At 39.4% G+C, this 19931-nt stretch overlaps 1 protein-coding gene across 1 annotated transcript; it reads right to left on the minus strand.

Moving 5' to 3' along the window:
* Positions 1 to 15956: 15956 nt before the first annotated feature.
* On the minus strand, positions 15957 to 16990 carry LOC145692220 (uncharacterized). Its single transcript, XM_081767516.1, has 2 exons — positions 16719 to 16990; positions 15957 to 16458 (listed from the first exon to the last, which is right to left on the minus strand). Exons 1-2 carry the CDS (start codon positions 16988 to 16990, stop codon positions 15957 to 15959), a joined length of 774 nt encoding a protein of 257 aa, XP_081623642.1.
* Positions 16991 to 19931: the final 2941 nt, after the last annotated feature.

Below are 19931 nucleotides of genomic sequence, written 5' to 3' on the forward strand. Positions count from 1 at the left end.
TGACGCATGACAATAATAACGAATTTAAAATTGTGACGAAAGAAGATGTTGAGAACTATAAGCATATAATATTACTCACAAATACTATGTATTAAAAATGATCCGTCAACTAAAAGAGTTAAATCTAGTTACAAATATAAATACGAGACTACATTAACCCTATTTGAAATGATTTTTTTTTTAAAAAAAAAGAAAGAAAAGAATTCCACTACCAAGAGAGCAAAAGATTAGTAAGAGAATTAATTAATACACAGACTTTCTAAAAGAAGACGTGTGAATAGATTATGTTAGAAAATTAAGATAGATTGGTTGTTATTGATGGAAAGAAATATTTGGTAACAAGGGCGCCCATGTTGTGGTTTCCAAGGGGGGCAAGAAAAAGCGACATTTCAAATATAGTTTCAAAGTTTGCTGTAACTATTCTAAAAATTCTATTGGATTTTCGATATTCCGAAGTACAATTTCCTCTCGGGGTGGGGCGAGCGCCACACCTTGCCCCCCTGATGGGCGCCCTTGCAATTTTTACAACGAGAAGGTGGGTATAATAGACATGATCAACTTTTAACTCACAATTTATTCCAAAAACAATCCAAAAGGTGCAGGTTCTTTGTTAAAAAATATTTCCAGGATTTTAAGGACCTTACATCAAGTTACAAGAAAGATAAAAAGAGGAGATACACACACACACATATATATATATATATACACCCTCCATTCCAAAAGAAACCGAACGTTTAAAAAAAACAAAAAAGCAATGTACATTTTGGAACAAATCATTTTTATTAATCAATGTATTCCCCTTCTGCGTCGATACACATATTTGCACGCTCCAACAAGTTGTCAAACGACTTCTCCATGTCCTTTATTGGAATGGTCTTTAGGACGGCGGTCGTCGCCTTCTCAATGGCATCAATCGATGGGTGCCACTTTCCTTTCATCGCCAAATGCAGTTTCGGGAACAGATAGAAATCGTACGGAGCGAGATCTGGTGAATAGGGCGGATGATGCAACCGAATAATGTGATTTTTGACCAAAACTTCAGTTACAAGTCGCGAACGTGCATTATCGTCCAAAAGAGTCCAACTGCCGATTTCGCGATATTCGGGCCGAATACGACGAATTCTTGCCAGCAAACGCTTCATGACGCCCAAGTAAAACTCTCCAGTGACTGTCTGGCCGGGCTGAACAAATTCTTTGTGGATAATTCCTTTTGAATCGTAAAAACAAATCAGCATCACCTTAACTTTTGACTTCATCAAGCGACTTTTTTGGGTGTTCCTTCATCCGGCGCTCTCCAATCAGCACTTTGCCGCTTCGTTTCGGGCTCATATTCAAAACACCACGTCTCGTCACCAGTTACAATCGATTTCAAGAAGTTTCGATCCTGCCGAGCACTTTTAACGATGTCTTTGCAATGCGCAATTCGATCAACTTTTTGGTCTTCGGTGAGTTCGTGTGGTACAAACCGCGAATTAACCTTCTTAAGGCCCAAAACTTCGGTCAAAATGCGGTATGCGGTTGTTTGAGGAATGCCTAATTCCATTTCAATAACTTTCACCGACGATTTTTTGTTATGTTTGATGAATTCACGCACTTTTTCGATGTTTTCTTCCGATAATCCGGTTCTGGGACAGCCTGATCTTTCGTCATCATCCAGCGTCTCTCTACCCGATTTGAATCGCCTGAACCACTCGTAAACTTGCGTACGGGATAGACACTCATCACCATATGCATTTTGTAGCATTTGGTGCGTTTCACTAAAAGTTTTACCCAGTTTAACACAAAACTCAATTGCAGTTCGTTGTTTGAAACTCATTTTCCGACCGATGTACACAACACACTGACAGTTGAAACGCAATAACTTTGTTGCCGTGCATTCAAATGTCATGACATTTATACCAGTTGTCAATGAGGGACTACGCCATCTACCGGTAAAATATTACAACAGATGGCACTAGTGGTACTATTTGTTTTCAAAAGTTCGGTTTCTTTTGGAATGGAGGGTATATCTTTACAAGCTTCATCTAATGAATTTGTACCTTTATCTCCTCTTTTTTTATCTTTTTTGTAGCTTGATGTAAGGTCCTTAAAATATATATACAGTGAAACCTATCTATGTTAGCCACCATCGGTTTCATTCAAAAGTGGAGAGCTTAAAACAGGTGGCCAACTTACAGAAAATAAGTGTGATTGATGTATTTTTAGAATAGGATTTCTAGTATTACTTATTTGTAAAATTTTAATAAGCAATGGCACGACAACTACTTTTAAATAATGTATATAGAGTAATTATAACAATATACAGTACTAGAGGAATTACTACAGTATGTTTAATATATGTACATACCTTTCTCTTCCTGAAAACTAGTCTGGTACACTGAATTATTCGGATTGAAAACATAGCCAACCATAAAATAGAAACATATGTACGCAGTCTATTGAAATTGATATTATAGCACACTGAGATATTCAGATTGAAAACAAGAAAATCAAAATTATAAATTGATCAATTTATATGCAGTTCATCTGACTTTTTTCAGTTGTTACTGTTTTCTTCTATTGCAAAATAGTAGTACCCTATTCTTCTTTGCTTTCTTTTCATTTGTTTTGAAAAATTACAATATGCCTCAATTCAGATGTACAGATGAAACATATAATCTGCAAACTGACAAGTAAATGTTCTCTCCCAAGAATCGGGGATCCGGACACTGCACATATATTTAGATAGAGGAGGGCCATGACGGAATACTGGTGAAATATGCCGGGCCGACAGCAAAGGATAAATCCAATATGGCCGCCCGAAGGTCGTGCCAATCGACTTTTGCAAGCAACCTCTCATCCACTTCCCATGGGTAGATTGACTTAATGTTTTGCAGATTGATATATGTATGAACACTACACATCTATTGGTTTGAAATTTCGCGGACGTTGACGTATTGAACCCAATATGGCATATCAAAATGTCTATGTGTCAACGTCTCGTGTCTGGAAAACGAATTGTACTATGGAAGTACAGTATCACTAGATGGACCAAAACAAATTTAGTTTGCTGTAACAATGTAAAGAATAATTAATAATTATGTGAGTAACGAAAAATGTTTTTGATTTGCTCCGGATTCAAACATAGGACCCTTGGATCGTAAACCACAATGTTACCTGTGTAGCCACGGTGCCGGTGTTGACAAGGGCGATTTTTTGTTATAAATGATATGGTTTGCAAATTTTAAGAAGCGTATTCTATAATGTTTGTGGCTAGTGCGTTCTAGACCTTACCAAATGAACAGTATATGTTTGCGTGTAACACTTCAAACAAATAACACACGCACTGGCAACATTTTTAACTTACTGGCATTTCACCTACAAAATCTGTTCCAGTGAATTGTAAGTGATTTTCATGCGTAACCACCTGAACTGTTTACAGTGTGTATTTTATATGCGTATTTCGCGGCTATATTGGATACACGATGTAGAAATTGTGATCCATTTGTATTATTTTCCTCGTCTACTAGTGGTAATGGACCTTTACACCAAATTTCGTTTTTGTAGTACGAGCTGTTTGGTTCAGGATTTTGTTCGGCTATATTGGTTTTCAGATGGCGATATTTTGAAACGTTTAATGCTTTTCGTACAAGTCTAGTGATACTGTACTTCCATAGTACAATTCGTTTTTCAGACACGAGTCGTTGACACATTGACATTTTGATCGGCCATATTGGGTTCAATACTTCAACGTCCGCAAAATTTCAAACCAATAGATGTGTAGGGTTCATACATATATCAATCTGCAAAACATTAAGTCAATCTGCCCATGGGAAGTGAATGAGAGGTTGCATAAGTCGCATCTTAGCAATGGAAGCAAAACGAGTGGAAAAGTTAGAGTAGAAAATCAAGAAACTAAAACCCTTAGCCAACATCGACATAAAAACGAAAGAATTAAAGATAAAGAATTTTACAGAAGTGTTTGAGTGGTGAATTGCCAAATAAACCTTAGAGAAATGAATGTGATGTTGTAAACTTAGATAAATTTGAAAATATTGGGATGCATTGGATATTGGGAAGATGTGTTAAATATGTATACGATTTTTATCGGTGTTCCATCAAACCCATTAATACAATATCTTGGAATCAAAAACCTATTTTATAATTACATACAAGACTAATTCAGTCATATGTAGTCATCTTTGAATACATTTTTTAAAATTCTTAAATGTAGATTATTCTTTTAATATTGTAAGGTACATGTTGAAAATGAATAATCATTTATAGATTTAATAGCTTTTATGGATAATTACCATAAAAGTTTCTGCATTATCATGGAAGAATTACGCAATGAGATTATTAAAATTTTAATATAAGAAAAATATTAATTCATGTCAAAGATATAGTTAGATCATGTATTAACATTTATAATACAAATTTAAAGGATAAAAACAATTTAAATGGATGAATTATGGGCTCGCTATATCCCATAATATAGAGATGACTTGACGTACTTGACTTATATATAGAGATGAGTATTAGAAGTTATTTTAAAAATTACATTAAGAGACTTCTTAAAGATAAATGAGATTGGACAGAACTCTGACAATATAGGTGGAAGAATAAAAGCCTGTGGCGTAAGAAAACCACGGTATAATGCAACACCAAAATTTAAGCTAAAATTCTATTGAATAAAGCTTTACAAAATAGTTATAACACAAGATATTTATGATTTATTAAGTAGAGTTTTGCAAAAGGAACCGACAGATCAAGTACCAGAGCAAGATATATTAAAAGTTTAAAAGAGCATAAGTATTCAAAGTATTGCAATGTTTATTTAATACATTACGAATTTACAGATCAGAAACCAATGAACCTACAACATATGGAAGAAACACAGGTACATAAATTTGAAAAGTTGTTTCTATCATTTGGGGAACTTCAAAAAGATAGAAGGCCTTTATGAATACTACGTGTATTTTATATTGGTTATGAAGAAAACATGGCATGAATGTTCATATTGTTTTTAAAAAGTTCAAAAAGAATAACATTGTGATGAAAAAATATTCAAGAAGTTCGGTTGGAAATTACCATTTGCTATATAATAAATATGAATATATTTGGTAATATTATAGATAAGAAAAGTTCATTTTCAGCCCTCAGTAAAATCCGCCTCTTTTGGAGGTAGGGAAAAAATTCGACCCTAAACTTTAAAATTAGATGCAGATTCGTTGAACAATATGATTTCTAAGTGAGTGAACGTTAGATTGGGATGGACGAACGTATATTCAAAATCACTTTCTTGTTATATACAGTGTAACCATAAAGTCTGGATATATAGAGAATTCTAATGATTTGTTTTTGTTTTCCAGATTGAATGATTACTCTGTCTAAAGAAGAACGAGTCGAGTTGGTACTCTTAAGTGGTCGTGTTGCAAAGTTGCGAAAGAAGCGACATCCTCATCGTCAACCTATTTGTTTTACTGCCGTCGGCTAATTAATCACCAAGTTAAAAAAAAAAAAAAACAGGCAATTTGTTGGATAAACCCCGTTCCGGACGAGCAAAGACTTCAGATAAAAAGAAATAAGCTATCTTGGATAAGGTTTATGCTAGCCCAAGAAATCGCTTCGTCGGACATCCACGGAGTTGGGTGTGCCAAGCTCAACCATCTACAAAATCCTGGCTGAGGAGAAGTTTCATCAGTACAAGTTGCAGATATTGCATAACTTAAATGAAAATGACACCGATAGACGCATGTAGATGTGTAAATGGTTTGCACATAAATTGGATGAAAATATCAATTTTACTAAAGACTGTGTGTTGTTCAGTGATGAAGCTGTGTTTTATGTCAATGATGAAAGAATAGACAAAATCTTCGATTTCGTCTCAAGGCAATCCACATTGGATGAGTCCATCCAATCAGCAGGGTACCAGAAAGTGATAGTGTGGTGTGGTTTATGGAAAACTCATGTGCTAGGATCTTTCTTCTTTGATGAACATGTAACGGGTGAGACTTATCTGAACATGCTGAGAAACAAATTGATGCCTCAAATTGAGGGTTTGGGTGAGGGATTTCCAGACTGGTTTCAGTAGGATGGGGCCCCTGCCCATTTTGGTACAGCTGTTAGAGATTGGTTGAATGACAATTTTCCTCACTGGATTGGGAGAAGAGGTCATGTGGAGTGGTCCCCTCGTTCGCCAGACCTTTTCCCCCTTTATTTCTTTTTCTGGGGTATGCTGAAAAAGAAAGTTTACCCGATGAAGATTAGAAATTTAAACCACCTGACAGAACGCATTACCAGTCAGTATGCTGATATCGACGGTAATTCTAATCTATTCCATCGAGTACACCTTAATCTTGCATAGCGCATCAAATTATGCATTGAACAATCACGAATATCATGAAAATGAAATGAAAATTTTGAGTTTTACGTCCCACGGTTATGCCGGTTAGGCTAAAGGTGACGGTGATGATGAGAGATGAATGAAATGGTGGAATGAAGAAAGTGGGAGGAAACGGGAGAACCCCGAGAAAAAACACTCACACGGTGTTTGTCCACCACAAAGTTCACTTGGTGAGAGCAGGGTTCGAACCCGGGACCCCAAGCACCAAAGGTGAACGCTCTACCATTTTTTTTTTTCATATATTTATTGAACTGTAATAACTAGTACATTGCTAACACTGATGTTACCTTACATGAGACCAGTATACTATGGAAACTTACAAGATCACTTTGAGGAAATTAGCAAACACAGTTGTTTCATGCAGATTGATCCTAGGAAAAGTCTGATGAGCATATTTTAAGTATGAATAATATTCCTCCACTGTACACTTCGGCGTATAGGACATAGTATAATAGATAGTATGCCCGATAAGCCAATTAACGGCATTGAGTTTTGTATTGGGGTACCACATGTAGTCCGGAAAGGCAAGTATACGGCGGTCAAAATAGTTGGCTGGTTTACGACAGATCACTGCAAGTAATCCACATAAAGAGTTCCAGATGCGAGTCGTATCAGTGCACTCAGACACACGATGTAAAAGAGTATCCAGTCGACCGCAGTGCACACAATTAGGAGATTCAGAACGATGAATAGTATGAAGTCGTTCATTGGTAGGGTGTAAGTCATGAATAAAAGATAACCAAACACTACGAATGTCCGAAGATAACATTTTGGTGTGCACATTTCGCCAGATCACATGCCAGTCATAGGTGGGAAACTTATGACAAATTCGGGGTACAGCATGACACATAACACTGGTGAGTAAAGTACCATACAACATTTTAGTGGACATGGTGCAAGCCTCGGGTAACGGTGGAACATATGCCCATGCGGAAATGAGTTCCCGCACATATGCAGGGCAATGAGGAAAAAAGCGAATGTATGGCGGATTATTTTCAGTTAATGAAACCGTCCAGCACGATATCCATTGCGATGTGTGTGAGTCAGAATCAAGAAATAACTTCAATCCATTACGCATATAAAGAGCTTTGCATTTTTGTCTCACATTAGTAACTTGTAATCCGCCTGTAAAATATGAGCAATAGGTAACATTTCGTGGGAGTCGAAAATAAAATCCACTCCACAGTAACCATCCTATGAGAGAGTCAATCTTCCTTGCGTAACACTCAGGCAGAGGAAAGATCTGAGCTGCATACCACACTTTAGAAAGAATGTAAGTATTAACAAACCAGGTGCGTTGGATCAAATTCAAGCTCCGACCTTTATTGTCTGCACTAAGTAGGCGTAAGTTCTGAAGAATAGGGCCCCAAATTATGTCTGTCATCACGTCAGTTCGAACTGTAAAGGTAATACCAAGTATTTTGACGTGGTCATTTATCAGATACTGGTGGTCAATAGAAAAGGGTGACGTGACCATGGAAGCATTATATAACAATAACGTCGATTTATTCACATTGATTTTTTCACCACTCACCTGCACGAAAGTCTGTAGACACTGTTCAATATGCGCAAACTGTTCATTCGTAGTGAAAAGTAGTGTCACATCATCAGCGAAAGCTTGAACATTGATATTTTGAAAATCATGATTCACTGATGAGGGGATCGACATAAGATGGTAGAACAGAGGTTCAAGCGCCAAACTAAATAAATATACAGATAAAGCACATCCTTGTCTTACTCCACGACTTATGGAAAAGGGAGCTGTAAGATGGCCATTTATTTGCACACGGGAAGTGGCTGAAGAGTACAGTGCACGAATCAAGTCAATAAATGAATCAGGAAACTTGTAGGCTCGTAGAACAGTGTAGAGATAGTCATGGGATAAAAAGTCAAAAGCATTTTGGAAGTCCACAGATAATAAACATGCAGGTATGCGCTTAAATTTAAAATATTCAGAGATGTCACGAATCTTGCTAAGAGCAGAAAACACATTCTTGGTGGGATGAATTGCTGCCTGGAAATCACTAATAATCCCGTGACAAACAAGTTTCAAGCGTCGTGCTAAAACTTTAGAGAAAAGTTTCATGTCAGTATTGAGTAACGTTATAGGACGGTAGTTCTGTATGGTCACCGGACAGTTCGTTTTAGGTATGAGAACAATGACACCTTGATTATCAATGAAATTGTGATTCCTTAAGAGCTCATTAAAAAGGTGGCATAACTCCGCTCCAACAATATCCCAATAGGAGACATAGAATTCATAAATTAGTCCATCTGGACCGGGACTCTTGCGGTCTTTACATGTGCTCAATGCTTCTCGGACTTCCGTCGGAGTAATGTCCGCCATTAATTGTTGGTGTACGTCGGGAGACAGTTGGGGCATTGTCTCCGAGAAATATGTCTCTAGTGCCGTAGCATTGATGAAACCAGTTCGATATAAGGAAGAAAAATGTTCATACACATGAGTCTTAAGATCATTAAGATCCGTAACTTCGCCAGCACCATCCATCGTAATAGCTTCAATGTAATTCTGTTGACGTCGCTTCTGCGATTGAATATAGTGGTAAAAGGAAATGCGTTCAGATTTACAAAATGAAGCAGATGTGGAAGCCGTCTGATATCGTTCAAGAGCCCGAAGTTGTATGCGTGTAATTTGCGCTTTAACCCTATGAATATGACTGAGATTTTGAGGGCTGCTGGGTTGAGACCAGAGATCGTTTAATACAGCGTAGTAATATTCTAATGTCTGATGAGTCTCGCGCTTAATTTCTCTTCCGTACCATTGGAAAAAACGTTTTATGTGGGGTTTAACGTAAGAAGACCACCATTCAGAAATAGTTGAAAAGTAACGTCGTTGACGTACCCAAAATTGCCAGCGTTGACGAAAATCATTCCTAATGGTAGCTGGATGGAGAAGTTGAGCATTTAATTTCCAGTAACTTCTACCATGCGTATGCGAGACACCTGTCGGAATTTTAAGAACACAATAAACTGCTGCATGGTCGCTAAATGAAACTGGACATATGTCCGTTTCAATTATATTTGAACAATGAGAAGACGTTATGTACCACCTATCTAATCTGGACATCATATGACTATTCTTAAAAGTAAATTTAGGCACCGTCCAATGATTCCACCACACATCCCTGAGCCGCAACTGTTGGATAAGGCGGTTAAAAGTGACACTCGGATGGAAGATGCCAGTGGTGTCTATTTTTCGTTCCAGTACATTAAAGTCACCAGCCAGAATAATAGGATCACAATTATCTGGTAAAATTTGCACAATTTCCTCGTTATAAAAATGATCACGAGAACGCCTGTTAACTGTTCCAGAAATACCATAAACGTTCCATATTAAATCCATCACAAAATAAACTGATACCACGGCCAGAGGGAAGTCGCTTAATGCGTTCTACGACAATACCCTTTTTGATTAAGATAGCAGTACCCCGATTGTTGGGTCCGATATTTACAATTGCATTGTACATTGGCAGAAAGTCAAAACATTCAAAGCGGACCTCTTGCAGAAGAATGATGTCGTAACCACTTTGCATAACAAAAGTTTTTAAACTATTTTGTTTCGCTGGATGGTGAATGCCAGCAATATTAATTGTACATAGACGACGCACGTTAGGTCTAGTAGGAGACGGAGAACCTGCCATCAAGTTAATAAATACATAAAATAAGAAAGCAATCTGAAAAAATAACACCAAAAACTGGATAAGTTGTGCAAAAATACACCTCACTACAGAGGAGGGAGGGGAGAAATATTGCATCCAACTGAAACACAATCTCCACCACTCTTCCTGAAGTTTGAAAAGAAAGAAAAATAAAAACATAAATAGAAACAATCCGGTAAACATCACGTGAGAACTGTACTGCAGAGAAAGCAGGAAATAAAATATATGGCATAAGAACCAGAAGGCACGTGAACGGTGTTGACGAGAAGCTATACACAAGAACTTACGAAGCAGTAGTCTCTGTTTCACCACTCTGTTCACGAGACTCGCGTGTGGCAGAGAAGTTGTTACAAACCATGTCAGACTCAAGGTCACCACCGCCGCTATGTGTTTCTGGGTCACTCACACTATCTTGGATTGCTTGGCTAACACTGTCTGTTTTATTTGAGAGCACTTTTCGTTTTTTACGTAACGATCGCCGTAGTTGATTTCCATGAGCACTAGTAAAGGGCAAAGTAGATTCAGATGCATTTGCAAGAGTTGTGGCTGATTTCTTAGTAAGCTGAACATGAGAGGTAGACAATGGGACATCATCCTGCGACGTTGCCAGATTGGGCGGGGCAGTTTGTAGCACTGAGTTGGTCGAGGGGCACTGAATCGGGTCAACACAATCTTGTAAAGCCGTAGTACTTGTTTCAGGTTCTGTTATGACATCCTTACATAAAGTAGGAAATTCTGTAGAATCATGCACCAAAGGAGGGGGAGCTCGAGACACATCACGAACACTCGTGGAAACACTGGGCCGTAAAGAAGGAGACAGTGAGTTTAACGAGTAATGCGGGGTTTTCGGGAGATTACCAGTGGATAAAGCTGTCATACGAAGGTCGCCCTGTTTGGACTGAGGACGAGGTAACTGACGAGGTGGTACCTTGCATTGGGAAACTAGATGATCCGTACTCAAACAGCGGAAACAAGTATGAAGCTGTCCAGGATACACAATTGAAGCCTTATAACCCATGAAGTGGAGTTTAGAGGGTATATGTTTCCCCAATTCTATATAAACTGCGCGAACACCATTCAACACAGGGTATTTTAAGTGAGTGCCCCACTTTTCATGTACTATTTGTTTAATTTCACCATATTCACGCAAGGTATCACGTACTACATCATCACTAAGTTCACACGGTAATTCAAAAATACGGACTTTAGTATAGTTAGTAGTAGCATCCAATATATTCACCACAGAGGAAATACCAGTCGAATGCCGGAAGGGAACAGAGTCTGGCAAAGTACGTAAAGCTTGTTCAAAATTCAGAGCCGTATCCAGTTTAACATATACACAGAAATCTTCGTTGTGTAATTGAATTGCAATCACTTTGTTCATCAGATCGGAAAAATTTTCACTTAACCATATGTGTATTTCAGCCGGTGACGGTCGTAATTGTCTGAAATTCTTGTCAAACTCAAATTTTAACGTATGTTGTCGAATGGTATTCATAGCTTAGCACTACTTGACACAATTTCCAGTAATTAACACCACTTTACAGTCCTAAGCACAGGACAAAAAAAATAAAGAAAAAACAAAGGAAACGCAGTATATGCTTTCACGGAGCGCTCAAAAACACCTCCACACACCATGAGAACTCACGGTGAACTGTCCATTGAGCCACCACGGCCCCTACACGAATATCATGTTTAAAATATTATTCATTAACATTAAATTGACTAAAATGTTTTTTTCCCCATGTACCCAGACTTTATGGAAACTCTGTAGAAGCCGTGAAACGTAAATCCGTTCAAATCTCGATTACGATTTTTTTTCACGACAATCAAACCTGCTTCTCTCCTACTTTCCACAAAGTTGTGTCCGTCAGAGACGACTAAGTTTGCGGTGAATAATTGGGGGTTACAGCTTTTGCAACATATAAACGTAGTTTCCACACAAGTCACATTTTATTTTACGTCATAATAACTTATATAAAATATAACCGTGAACTGATGGGTGCTTGGAATGATAGCTAATAATAATAATAATAATAATAATAATAATAATAATAATAATAATAATAATAATTATTATTATTATTATTATTATTATTATTATTATTATTATTATAAAAAGTTTACTCAATAACAATTACTTAAACAAATTTGATTAAAATGAATTGATACGACGGAATTCGAATCCTGTTCTGCCGCTTGTAGTTTCGTACGATACCACTACCAGTCCTTCACGTAAAGTTGATAAAGTACTAGTTACGAAGAAAAGCACCTTTTACTTTAAAATATTTCTTAACTTAATATTCTTGGACGCCTTGACGCAATTTAAATAATTATAAATAACATATAACATCTTTTCTTCTTCCTAGGCTGCGAAACGAACATTGAAGCCTCAACCTCAACTTGAACATTTCGAGACATATTCTTCATTAAGAAAGCTCTACTTAAGCTGTTTGAATTGAAGAAGAAATTAGTAACTCACTTAATGATTGCCTCTTTATACAGATCTTAGTGTCTGGACTAGTCTTAGATGAACGGTTTACAACTAGTTAACAGTTTTTGTGCAGCACCAAGTAAGTGGTCGGTGTAGCGAAATGATTACCGCAAAGGTTTTCTACCAAAGTGACACAGATTCGAATCCTCACAAGTCCGAAATTTATGACATGTTTCAATTTCAATTTTAATCCATACTTTGTGTGATATGGAAGATTATCTTTTGTAGATAAGGAAAGAGATGTTCGAATGACTTGGAACTGGAGTAGGTCCATGATGGAGACGAAAATTTACAAACTTATTTCCTTCAGTTGTTCCAGATCTGATATATTCAGTTGATTTCAACCATTTTCTAACTCAAGGATGATCAGTTTTTTTTTTCCCTCATATACAAACTTAGTGAAATAATACAAGGGTCGTTCAAGGTTGACCCGGATTTTCGTATGTAAATATCGATGAATAGCTGGATCATGATGAAACTTGCGGATGACGTAATGTATTCCTTCCCAAGTAACGAGCGCCCGGCATGACGTATTTGGCGCATGCGCAGCAGTTGCAGCGAACATGGCGGCAAGCAGTGTGTCTGTGGCTGTGGACCAGCGGTGTGTAATCAAATTTCTTGTGAAGGAGAAAGTTGAACTATTTGAGATTTTCAGAAAATTGCAAGCACAGTATGGTGAAGAAACAGTGGCATGGACAAGAGAGCACGAATGGATGAACAGTTTCGCGAAGGACGAGAGCTGGTGTCAAATGAAGCTATTAGACACATTCGCCCGATTGCAGTTACACCAGTGAAATCGCACGTGTTGAGCAAATGATTAACGCCCAGTATTACTTCACATTGTTGAGTGGTGCTGTACGAAAGTATATTCGCAAGAAAAGACCCGGGATGTTGTCTGAAAATGTCATCTCCTCCATGGCAATGCCCGCCCTAACACAGCCAATGTGACAACAAGAACTATGGCCGAAATGCGCTGGGAAATTCTGCCCCATTCCCCTACAGTCCAGATTTAGCCTCCAGTGATTGTCATTTGTTTGCACCCCTTAAAGACCATCTGGGAGGGAAGAAATTCGCAGATGAAGCACTGCGGAACGATGTCCTCCAGTGGCTACGACAACAACCAAGTTCTTTCTGCCCCAAAGGAATCAGGGAGCTGCCACAATATGGCAACGGTTCCTCGACGCGCACGGAGAATACTTTGAAAAGGTGACATAGTTAGGTGCTTCTTGTGCTATCTGTTTCCTCTGAAAAAATAAAAGTCCCGGTCAACCTTGAACGACCCTTGTATATTATGCACACAACGAATTCTAATATCAATGATATATAGGCCTAGTACTCATTGAACAACATTCCAAATAAAAATTAATTTCAAAGGAGAAATTCCTTCGTATATCGAATCCACAGCAAAAGCCTATTTCAGTGCTCTACAGGCTTACCAACTATCATATGCTGGTTGAAATGTAAATTGGGTTGCATCTGTCTAGGCGTTCGTGTAGCGGAAATATTGGACCCAACCTAATGGAGTTGTAGCATCCAGGGGGAGACATTTTTGCTGCTGACTGTAAATAACTTTGTTTAGGCTCTGAGAATTACTATCTCTCACTTTATGTGATAACCAAGGATCTTTTTGCTCAGACATTGTGGATTGATCGGCAGCTCTGTCTGTGATGTATCCAACTCGCGATTATTTATAATACATCAAAAACGAATCTAGTGGGCGTGCATTTGCATAACGGTAATATATAACATATAATAAAAAGAAATTTTTGTCGATTTATTGGTAATATATCTTAAAATATATGATGGTACGAATAAGACTATTTTCTTCTTCTTCTTAGCCTATTTCCAGTTAGTGAGGTCGGCTTTTCTGCTCACTGTCCTCTACCTGTTTCTACCTTATATTATGTCATATCCGCTGTGACACCACACTGCACTATATCGTTTCACAATCTCCCCACTTCTTCTTTAGCAGACCTTGGAATCGTTTCCCATTCACTTCTATAGCATCTACTCGGTGAGCTACGTATTTCAAAGATGTTCTTCTTACATGCCCAAACCATCTCAGTTAATTTTCTTTCAGTTTTTTCTACTACTGGTCTTACTTTTACTCTTTACTGTTCTCCGAATTACTTCATTCTTAATTTTGTCCTTCCGCGTCATTCCATACATCCACCGCATCATCTTTATCCCCGCAAAATGCAACTTCTGTTCTTCTCTCTATTTCGCCGTCCATTCAGCTCCTTGTTTTTTTCAACTTTTCCTTTAAGGCATATTGGTACCCACGGTCATATAACACTCTTTCCGCTTCTCTCCATTTCATTCAACCGTTGCTAATTCTGTTGTTTACATCATCTTCTATTCCTGCATTTTCCGGCAGAATTTCTTCGTCATTACCACCTCCTTTTTCGTCCAGTTGTATTCTTATATTCTCGATTACAGTTTTCCTGAAAGAACAATGTAAATATCTTCTCTTACGTAGTTCTACTAATTCTAAGCCCATTGCTCTCCAATGTTCCTCTTCAGGCACCTAATTTCTCTTCCAGAGCTGTCTTAGTCTTACTCACCAGCACAATATCATAAGCAAATACAGGGTGCGAATTACCGGGGGGTGAGGGGGTTTCCCCTCAATCAATTTTGTTCTCCCCAAAGAAATCACCTGAAGTATCCCCACCGGGGATCAGAGGCGGCCTTAGTAGTATGCGGGGCCCCGGGCGGGGGGTTCGGTAGGCGAAGCTCCCCCCCTTCCCGAAGCCAGGAAACATAGGTGAAATTTTTGAGTGGGTAAGGGGTTCTTATGGCATGGGGGTCGATATAACTTACGACATTAATGATTCGGAAACATTTTACATGCATGCAAGATCAACAAACTAGAACACATAATAAAACTATGACTGACTTACGAAGCCGCTGCTTTGACGGCCACAGACGGAAGTCCACTTTTCTGGCTTTTCGCTGTGCAAAATCGTTGATAAGGTCCTCGTAGTCCATTGTTGAGGCAAATTCCTTTTCGATGAACAAAATAGCTAAACCGCACAATCTGCTTTGCGACATTCTTGATAAGTTTCAACTTCGAAAAGCTTCTTTCCGCGCTGGAAACTGTCACAGGAATTGTCAACATAATTCTGTATGCAATAACGATGTTGGGAAATGAATGACGAATGGGCCAAACGTACTGAAGACACTCTTGGGCAGCATTGATGTTATCAGGAAGCATTTCTCAAAAAATCTTCAAGTCTGCGCACAAGTCAATTCCGTTCAAATCGCGTGAATCTTCTGTGCGTAACATGTTGTCCAAATCCATGCAGCACTTTAACAAATAATCGTCGTTCAATGACCGCAAACCCTTCAAGTTGTATAGAAATCCAAAGATTGAAGCATACTCTTCCAGTTGTTCGAATCATTTTTCCATTGAGGTAAGTGCTTGATCCACTATCCATAAGAAATATCCTGTTCTGAAGGACTCCTCCGGCGAAGATGTTTCTTCGTCGTTACCCTCATAATCGAATTGTTTTCTCTTGCATCTGACTCTTCGTTCCTTGAATTTCTGAGCTACGTTCATTTCGGACGCAATTTCCTTTGCTGCGATCATAGCATCGGAGAATCCGGTTTCCCGGTACTTTCTCAAGAAAGTAACAAGGCCTTTGATTTGCTGTATTGCCACATCGAGCTGCATGTCAGCTGATTGCAAAGTTTTGCTGACAGCATTCACAGCAGATAAAATGTCATACCATATGATTAAGCTCAGAATAAACTCGAAGCTTTCGAGCTCATAATTTGCAAGACATTCGGCTTTACTTTTTACTAGCGGATCATTGGCGATATCTACGACAGTCAACAGTGCCTCTCTGACTTCTTTCGCAGCACTTTCACACTTTCCAGGCGGCACTCCAACCGCGTTTCTGAAAGTGAATTTGTAGTCATGAAAGGCACGGTTTCTTCCAAAATTTTCCACCTTTCAGCCGAGGCAGCAAAGCGTTTATATATTCTCTGTATGAAACAAAAAAACGTCACTGCTTGGGAGTTGCATTTAGCCATGTCTCCAAAAACAAGGTTCAAATTATGGCAGCCACACGGAGTGTAAAATGCTCGACTGTTCATGCGAAGAATGTGCGCTTGAACTCATTGGTGTTTTCCCTTCATGTTCGCACCATTGTCGTACCCCTGGCCACGACAATCGGCGATGTCCAGACCGAGGTTCACCAGTGTGTCAAGAAGAGCTTCAGACAACCCCTTTCCTGTTGCGTTGTCCACATCCAGAAATTCGATGAAGTGTTCCACCACCTTCACTTCCGGATCTGATACGTCCACAAAACGCAATATTAGGGACATCTGCTCTTTGTGGCCAACATCAGGCGTGCAGTCAAGGATGACGGCAAAATATTTACCAAGTTTCACTTTATCAATAATTTTCCCCTTTACTTCTGACGCCATCAGGTCGATAAGCTAGTTTTGGATCCTATGCCCGAGGTAATGGTCGTGAGCCTCGTCGTTCTTAATTTGGCGGAGATGTTCTTGCATAGTTGGATCGAATTTGGCCAGCATCTCAACTAAGCCTAAAAACTGACCATTGTTCGGCGCATAAAATTTCTCCGTTCTCCCACGAAATGCGCTGTTGTTTTCGGCAAGGTACAGTACAATCGCTAGAATTCTTGTTAACACTGCGCGCCAATGCAACTTTTCTTTTCTAATTCGTTCTAGCATCATGTTATCTATTGCGTTACCATTGGACATTCTCCGAGCTGATTCCAACCACGCTGTCATGCACTTAACGTGATTTACAGAAACTTCGTGGTGCTGAGGTTTATCGCCAAGATGCTTCCAGTCGCAGCAGCCTTCGTTTGCTAACTGGCCGCTAGTAGCTGTCGTGCCAAACAACTTACAAGGAAAGCAAAATATTCTGTCTCTGATCTTCGAATGACTTAGCCATCGCCTATCCACTGTTTTTCCGTTCGGCATCCTCCGTGTAAAGAAATTGTTCGAAAAATGTCTGTTACCTTCGTCCTTTGGGTATTCACAGTCACTTAGCCTGATTGGACCCTTCTCCACTAACATGTCACGCACTTCACTGTTAATATGTTTCCAATTACCTGGATCGTATATGTCCTCGAACAGTGTGCTCGTCGTTTGAAGAGTGTCAGAAGTATGCAGAGGAATGGTCGCGCTTTCACAGGAGAGGTCACTTTCTGGGTCTGTTGCAATAACGTTGTCCCCAGAGAATTGGACCAAGTTTTCATTGTTACTTGTGGGACAACAGGGCGTAGAAGCAGTTTTGTTGCCGGCTAGTTTATTTTCTTCGTCGGACGCAAAACTTGGTATCACAACTTGGTCTGTCGCATCACACCGGTCGCTCACAGTCACAGACAAATCATCGTCCGTGTTCTCAAGTTTTTGGTGTTGATCCGCTGATTTTACCGCTACAACAAACTTATCCAAAGATCCCTTTTGCTTCTGAATGAAATCTTCTTTATATTTCCGTTTCTTGGCTTTCGCAGCCGCACTTTCGTATTTACGGAATTTGTCTCTGTCTCTGCCACTCATGATGGTCACTTATTCTTTGCCCAATAAACGAATAATCGGAAGACACTCACGTACTAATCATAATATTACGAATCCACATCTCACTACGACTGCGCGGTCCGAATTCCGAAGTCAAAGTGAGGAGCTACACAAGGAGTGCAACAGGAGCTATTTCTTGGAAGCGATGACTCAAAAATGTCCATAGCAACAGGACCACTCTTCTGACCCAAAAGCAACGAAACAACATGACTTCTCACTCTATTTCGACAACAAAGAAAAGTTGAGATAAGGCCATTTAGAGTCACGTGCATGGTATTAGCGTCGCCTTCTTTGCTGACCCATTGTTAATCCGAAACTCAAGGGCGTAATTATTACGGTACTTTAAAACCAAAAATATCATGCAAAACGCTTTCATAGTAATGGTGTAGATTTCGGGAATTTAAGGCTTCTAAAAGTAAAATATTGAGTAAGAAGTTCTGGTTTATGAAAACTGGTTTCCGAAGAAATCAACCACACCGTATTATAGCCCAAAGTATTCACTTAACTCTAAGCAACGGTACATTAGAATGTTGCAGAGGCCTCGCATATTTGAGCTGACTGTGACAAGAGAATATCCTATCGCGGGGCCTGGGGCGGATGCCCCAGTCGCCACCCCCAAAGGCCGCCTCTGCGGGGATGCTTTCTTTCCCCTTAGCCATGCTAAGTATAACGCCAAGTTTCACTGAGTTTTGTTATTTCTTGTAAGTTTAATCTGCTAGCCGTATTTGAAAATGAGCGATTTAGTTTTGGTCATTTCTAATTTCCCCACAATTTTCATCGTTGCATAGTTGAACTAAATTATTATGATTACAGTTATAACTTGCAACCGTATCCTCATAGAATCCAATTCGTCGCGGTTCGTGAATTTGATATAAAGGTAACCAACAAACTTCCGTCGCTTTTTCACCCACTACCTTCGAAAATCGATATGTCATCTAAGACGTATATACCTCGAAGATCAAAAATAGTCCTCATTAGCGTCGACGACCTTATGCCAACGTTCTGGAAGGCCATGGATTTCATAGCGGTAGAACTTGGTAGCCCGTGAAGCGAAGAAAGTATCAAGTAGATTTTGCACCTCTACTAGTGATTTGAACTGGCATCCTCGAATGTGATTGTCCAAGGAATGGAACAGGTGATAATCGGACCGTGCAATGTCCGGAGAGTATAGCAGATGCAATAGTGTTTCCCATCCAAGCCGTAGAATGGTGTCCCGAGTCATCCTAGCCACGTGGGGCTTAGCGTTGTCCTGTGACATGAAGACATTTCCGATTCAGAAAATTTTGAGTTTTTCTTCAACACGGCTCAACTGCTGACAGTACACAGTTTCATTGATGCTCTGACCAGCTGGTAGCAGTTCCCGATGTACGATGCCGCGAGCAGTCCACCAAACACAGGAGGACCTTCTGGGATTTCGGCTGCTTTGGAAGCTGTTCAGGGGATGCTAACCAATGATGACGACGCTATGGAGCTTCGTACAGGACCCACTTCTCATCACATGTCAACATCCTGTACAGAAATGGCTCCTTACACAGACGAGACAGCCAAGCAAATTAGGTATCTGCTCGCGTCGCCTTCTGGCCCGGAGTTAAATCATGTGGGACCCATTGACCCAACTTGTAGTGCTTCCCAAGGTGATGGAGGTTCTGGCGAATGGTTTCTCCACTCATACTGAATTGTAGTCTCAGTTCCTCACATGTCTGGCCACGGTTCACCTCAATTGCTGCCTGAAAATCTTAATTTTGTACATGTGTTGTTCTTCCGGCACGTAGTGTGTCTTCGAGTGTTTCGTTACCGTCCTTAAAGTTGTTAAACC

The sequence above is a fragment of the Thermobia domestica genome, chromosome 8, assembly GCF_964235325.1.
Source record: "Thermobia domestica chromosome 8, izTheDome1.hap1.1, whole genome shotgun sequence".
Taxonomy (NCBI): domain Eukaryota; kingdom Metazoa; phylum Arthropoda; class Insecta; order Zygentoma; family Lepismatidae; genus Thermobia; species Thermobia domestica.

Excerpts from the sequence above, each read along its gene's own strand:
- LOC145692220 (XM_081767516.1), bottom strand. The coding sequence starts at position 16,990 with ATGGCGTCAGAAGTAAAGGGGAAAATTATTGATAAAGTGAAACTTGGT. Across the intron at positions 16,459-16,718 it reads GCCGATTGTCGTGGCCAGGG|AAACGCGGTTGGAGTGCCGC; the intron begins GTACGACAATGG and ends ATTCACTTTCAG.